General features: G+C 34.8%; 1 protein-coding gene across 2 annotated transcripts; it reads right to left on the bottom strand.

Annotated features, from left to right (window-relative positions):
- Positions 1-294: 294 nt before the first annotated feature.
- Positions 295-6,658, bottom strand: LOC135148224 (uncharacterized). 2 transcript variants are annotated; one of them, XM_064082510.1, is made up of 10 exons: positions 6,458-6,658; positions 6,276-6,328; positions 6,022-6,198; positions 5,563-5,645; positions 5,324-5,442; positions 4,042-4,122; positions 3,383-3,520; positions 2,451-2,540; positions 1,088-1,141; positions 295-832 (listed from the first exon to the last, which is right to left on the bottom strand). In XM_064082510.1, exons 1-10 carry the CDS (start codon positions 6,458-6,460, stop codon positions 626-628), a joined length of 1,005 nt encoding a protein of 334 aa, XP_063938580.1. In that variant the 5' UTR covers positions 6,461-6,658; the 3' UTR covers positions 295-625. The 2 variants fall into 2 exon arrangements, with proteins under 2 accessions (XP_063938580.1, XP_063938579.1); XM_064082509.1 differs by having other exon boundaries at positions 6,276-6,658.
- Positions 6,659-6,790: the final 132 nt, after the last annotated feature.

The following is a 6,790-nucleotide window of genomic DNA, read 5'->3' as shown; positions in this document are numbered from 1 at the left end:
AGTACTACATTTCAAACGAAATAAAAAATTTAGTTGAGTATAATAACCCAAATAATTTTAGTTCTCATTCAATATTAATTTTCCCCCTGTCTATAATCGATATATAATTCAATTCGGCTACCAAATTCCCGAATGCTTAGCCCTCCCGGTCACCACTCATGTAGTCAATCAGCTATTTGCAATGTCAATTTGAATCAGTTAAATACAGTGTTCAAAATTCAAATCCACGCTAGTACACTAAGAAACCATGAAACACAACATAAGATACATGCTTAGTAATAGTGAAACATGATCGAAGCAAATAATGTATTTGGTTAAATATCAAAAAAATAAATAAAATTATCATAATGATTTGTTACAATGCTTTCACGTGCAGATTACAGAAATTAAGGCCACCTGAAACAATACAAATAGTTGTGGTCATCTCAGATCTGAAATTTGACTAATATAGAGAGCATTTCTAACGGTGTATTTATTATCTTTTGCATAAAATAATGAATTTCAGATGATTCACTAAAGCTGCAATATAGAAACGATGTACAACAGTTAAAATCTCGCTGCCATCTATTTGTTGTCGTCCAAGTCCAACTTTATTATAGATGAAAAAATAGGTATTTCAATCATTCTAATATTCCTCATCATATCCATAATCATCAATGTAGTCTTCTTCATTACCATATTGCAAGCCCTCAGAAAATTCCTCTGGTCCACCTTCATTCTCGTTTTCTGGAAGCAGTTCAGAGTCATTTTCCTTCATATTCTGCTTCACGTATTCTGTTCCACTGGCGTACACCTCATCATTTAGACGGCTTTTCTTGTTATCTGGAGAAACCTGTTGGGAAAAGTGAAAGTAACAATAAACAAAGGATTCGGAGGTGATGAAACTCAAATAATGTCATGATATCTGTCAGCCATAGAAGGCCCGACAGAAACAGGAGAATTGCGAATTGCCCAGATATTTACAACTTAAAAAGACATATGGTTAGATACAGATATGAAGGCCGTGTTTGGAAGTCAGAGGTTTGAGAAAAAATTAGATGTCTGGGCCATATTAAAGGGCCGAAACAGAAAGAGATGATCAACATACCGAGTCATTAAAAAGTTCGTCCAACACATCATAGTTGATCTTCGAGTCAAGCTTCTGCAAAATGAATTCACAACTTACATTAATGACAGTCGTTAACAGAAGCATACATTTCAAGAAATTAGCAACAAGATACAACTTATCTCCCAATACACGGAGCACAATACAAAACACACGGAAAGCTAAGGTTTAGAATATATAAAGACTGCTCATGCAGTATCTTTGAATTTAAAAGAAATATTCACCACATAACAAAACAATAACTTTTAATATATAATACATTCCTTTAGCTCAAAAATATTAAATTAGGTGACTCCAGTAGCAGAGATGCAAAGCACCAAAGCCAGGTTTCCTTATAAACTCAGATATATTATTCATAACTTTTAATTCAGGGAACGTATTATAAAGAAAAAGGAGCTTCTCTGTGGCGATTAGGAAAAGAACAACCCTCAACCGAATACTATCTTCTAAAACATGACTCCTGCAGAGTAAAGCTATAGTCCCTCAGCAACTTTCTGCTCAATTTTATCCGCTTCACTTCTTGGTCTTTTCTTCACTTACAATTATTATATATAATTACAATTACAATTATGTTTATATGCTACAAAAGTAACAAATATTAATTTGCCACATTTTCATATATGCAGAATAAGAAATCTGATCTGAGCTTAAAAGAAGCAATTTTACTGGCCCAAGTGTTAGTAGGCATACTTCAAGGCAATTATTTAAATAATTTGTTTATGATGGTATGCACCATCAATTTTCTTCAATTATTGATACATCAATTACCTAAAGAATTTCTTCATGATACTCACTGTCAGTTTTCTTTTTATATTAATTAGGATGGAAGTGAATGAAATTGCATAAAAACTTAATACTATGTAGGTTAACTAACATTCCTCGACCCTGGGTGAATACGTAAAGAAATCTATAGGGCTTCTTTTTAATATTATTTAATCTAAGTTTCATTGTGTTGCATGCTAGATAACAAACAGCGAACTACTTGTATATGTATAATATGTTTAACCACCAAGTTCGGGATGGATTGGTGTGGTTCCTCTACGCCTAGGACACCAGAATATCGAACCATGAACGAATAAAGGCATGAGAGAAAAGCATATTGGCTAGTGATTGTGAGGCCCCAATTCTTGATTGGAGGGGACACCAAAGGCCTCTGCCCTTCCATCCCTTGGTTGGATAGGTAGATATAATGGTACTTGTTACGATGACTCCTAAAGTTCGCGTTATGAGTTATGAGTTGCAAGTCTTTGCACTTGGTCAGGGTTTGCATGAACACAGACACTACAATCATTCCCAAGACATCAAACTTCAATAATATAATTCCGGTCACCAACTAACATAGTACCTTCTTGGCTAGCATTTGGCGGGTTGCTTCTGCAGCAGTTCGAGGAGGAGCTGCATTTTTAGCCTCTGCTGCACTTTTTTGTCGTCTTTCCTGCAAATGATGATTTAAGTAAAAGGAAGTCATCAAGTAGTGGTTAATTGATGAATAGCATTTTCTCATGCTTTTAGAGGGAGATAGAAACCGTAATATTAAAAAAAACCTAATATATAATAGGTGAGTGATCCAATTGCACTTCAGAAAATTCTAATAGTGTGAGGGTGAAAAATCCACTATGATTGATTTGCAGGACTGGTAGGTAGAAAAATTACTTTAATCAATAGTAAACAATATTGTTTCCCCCAATTTAGTGATCACTAGGACCAGTTAAGTACATACTCCATAACTGGGTAGCTTCAAAATTACAAGACCAGGGTGCGAAGGCAGATCCAAAAAAATTCTCGATGAGGTATGTATCACTCTATCGAATGAAAAAAGATATGTATTTATCAAAATAAATACTGATTGCAGTATAACTTCATTATAGTTACATATCAACACAAGTTTTAATCGTTCCCTAGACCTATAAAAAAGATATATGTTTAATGTTAGTCAGTACCTCCATTGTTTGAGAAATTCATAGTTCCATTCTCATACTTGCAGCTTTTACGGTGGTTAAGATATTTAACAATCACTATTCACAAGTTGTGTCTGGGTCAGAAATTGGAATTTAATGATTTTGCCTTGGGTTGCAAATGTGATGTGTTAGACATCTCCATAATTTTCGAGACTAATCATCACATAGAAAAGATGCAGGGTTTTCGTACAAAGTTGATAAAAATAAAATCAATTCCAAAAAATGCCAGTATGCCTAGGCCTATGCGAAAATCCCTGTAGGAACTCAAACAATCACAATTAAACAATCAATATCTAACTTTCATATAATCAAAACTAACCTTTTTCGATTGTTCCATGGCTGCTGCAACTTCTGCAGCAAGCTTTCTAGCATCCTCCATGTCCTCAGGACAATTCCGCATATGCGCTTCACACGCCTCCTTTGCAGCAGCTGCAGCAGCTTCCTTGGCTAGTTGTTCCTATATATCCATTCGGCAGTAATTTCATCAGTATAAAAGGCAGTAACAAGTAAAAAACATAAACATGCAGGAGCAATCCAATGAATTAAGACAGTAGTCTACTCTAGGGGAAAAGATAAAAAAATGAGAAATAAAAAATTTCAGCTTGTTTTTCCAGCAAAACATAGCACCCTTCTATCTGAGTGATAAGTCTAAAGTGCTCAAGCATAACAGAGTACAATAATTTTTTCCAATTTGGTTAGAATTCTATGTTTAGCAGACTGGAACTTGTTTGTCCCACCTGTTGCTTATAGAGACCTAGGTGAGGGCCATGTCACCTGTGCAGTCAAGACCCGTGGTTTCCTAGATGCAATTACGCGCAATGACACTCATGGTGCCAAACACTATTTGAAAGATTGGTTCTCTACTAATGCAACTCATCACTGACTAGTCTAAATCTGATGGCTAAGTTGAAAAGCTTTGATGCAAATAACAAGATGTAAGATAATGCTGAAGTGAAAGGTAAAATTTTTTCATATCACCTCAACATATTCTCTATTCAATTCTTCCCAGATGATCTTCTTGTACTGCATCTCCTCTGCAGTGTGAATGTAGTTATCTACCTAAACAAGACAATTCGTGAGGAACAATTCAATGTATATGGATGATGGGCCATGGAGCCCGTCCAGATATAGTTTGATAATAGAAAATCTAAACTAGTAAACAACAAAATTATAACTAAGTTGGCAAATGGTCTTTGTATTGTCATCTAGCTAATATATTAATTACAATAAGGGACAAACAGGAAAATACGGCAATAATTGGAGTCACGTAACTGACACCATAAAGCATCCCCCGTTCTTGCATTACGTGAATTTTAGTAACTATTAGCACTTTATGTCTATCAGACTTGACCTTTAATTCAGTGACGTCTGGGTAAGTAAATATCTTAAAGTTTCCAAAAGAGAAAAGATCACCTCTCAAAGGACTCCCTCATGATCAGAGAAAAATTACCCTACTGGAACTTGCTGATGCCGACATGGGCTTCAATACCTTGTGCATAGATCAATAAAAAGGCGATATTGCCCCAATAACTAAATTTTTAGAAATAGTGACACGCATACTGAAATCCCTACTGATCTAATTCATTAATTCCTTTACCAACATATTTAGAATTTGACATTTAATCATACAGTTGAGGGATAGTTTTCAGCTTCACTGTTAAATAATTTTGTTCTTTGCCCGCATTTATGCAAAATAATACTATCATCTCACACTTGCATCCTGTTAATAACTTCTTACACTCACAGTATGGGGGATGAAAAAGTGTATAATGAATTCTAGAATCCATATTTATCCCAAAAAATTAAAAAGGGCAATATATTAAGAGAATAAAGATGGGAGGGCAGAATGACAACTTGAGAGAAGCAACCGCATATCAGATAAATCCCCAAATTGCCTACTTTATCCAATTTTGCATATTTAATTATTTTCCATTTGGTGACAAATATAAATAATAAACTAATTATGTTTGTCAACTTTCTTGTTTCATATTTAATAAATGGTAAAGTATAGGGCAGAGGAGGTGAATTTGAACTTTAAATTCTTGTATCAGAAGGAGCACCTTCACCATCTCTTAGTAATTTAATTTATTCTTAGAAATCTAATGTGAATCGTTTGCATCTTCCTTCAACTTTTAGATGCATGGTCTCCAATTTGACATAAATGCACTCGTTACAGCAAACCTCACATGCAAATTACATTGCGCTAAGGGAATAAGCTACAATAACGGAAGATCACAGGTAAAGTGACTAAATTACAAACCTCAAGATCTTCAATATCAGACAGGGTTTCTGATGCAGGTGATTCAGCACACTTATAATCAGTACCCTGTAATTTGCTATAACTAGCATCATCAATGGGCACTTCCTTGGTAGCACCCCCTAAAATTCAGAAAATTTAGGAAACATCTTATGCACACATCCTTGTCTCTGGAAATAAAATAACACAAAGTAACTGCAGCTATTGTCGTAATATTTGATGGCGATCAAGGATAAGGTTACCAGCATTAACATGCTCTGAAGAGTGCAGATTTTCATCTTTGTCATGTAGCCTTGATGTGCCCAAATTCAAGGTGTCAAATCTGCTATAAATTTGAAATAACCTATCAACTTACCAGGACCGTTAATATGTTTTGTTTCCTTATCAAAGCAGGTCAAATGCCCACTTACCTGAAACAAAATACTCGAGTAAGGTGTATATATTTACTCGAGGGTGAGCAAAGGGATGACCATGTACTATATCATCAATACTAATTGACCATGTACTACCAAACAAAAAAATTAACATTTAAAATAGACTAAATGCAATCTGATAATATAAACTACTAAAAAAACTTTGAGATCAAACAAACTTACTGATCCCTTTGATCTTAATATATAATCAGCTTTGTTGTTTCAAAAAAATTATGTAGCTAACACATTCTATAAGAAGATTATATTTATATAACATGCTGTACATACCATTTTCCTTTAGTGCCAGCCAGATTGGTGTAAAAACTCAGCATGATATGATCCAAGCAAAGAACTAAGAAGAAATAATATTTAAAAAAAAGCAAAGGAAGTGTTACTTTATGTGAAGTATGTGAGCACGAGATTCCAAATAACTCATAAGACTTCAAGATAACTGGACAGTTGTCCCTGCATTCATATAGAGAATACAGTTATGTATTCTATGACGTCAAATTTAGATATATGCATGAACAACTCATAAGAACCTTTTAAGTAACAAACACATGCCCATCTTCATCAAAACTGTCACTATACACAACTTCATCAAAATCATCAAATATCAAAATCACAGAATACAAAAAATATCAAAAACTCTCAGGTAATAATCAAACACTTAGACCGTAAGAATTTGAAGTACTAAGATATATAAGAGGCGAAAGAGAATTACCATTCTACTAAGAAGATGGGGAGAAAAGAATAACAATTACAATCAAGATTCACCTCTGAAATAATCCAAAATTTCGGTCAGTGAGTATCAACACATCTCCATAAAGCAAGATAAAAGAAGTAACAGAAGAATCAGAGATAAAACTAAAGACATAAACATAATAATCAACATTCAAAAGATATTAACAGCAAAACAATTTAAAATAAAAAGAGAGAGAGGGGGGGGGGGGGGGCGAGGGGGGGGCGAGGGGGGAGAGGGAGAGAGAGCGAGCGAGCGAGGGAGGGAGGGAGGGAGGGAGGGAGGGAGAGGGAGCGAGAGAGATACGACATAAAC

Source organism: Daucus carota, chromosome 8 (genome assembly GCF_001625215.2).
Source record: "Daucus carota subsp. sativus chromosome 8, DH1 v3.0, whole genome shotgun sequence".
Classification (NCBI taxonomy): domain Eukaryota; kingdom Viridiplantae; phylum Streptophyta; class Magnoliopsida; order Apiales; family Apiaceae; genus Daucus; species Daucus carota.
Note: the sequence above shows the minus strand (reverse complement) of the source record. Positions and strands in the feature narration are given on the sequence as shown.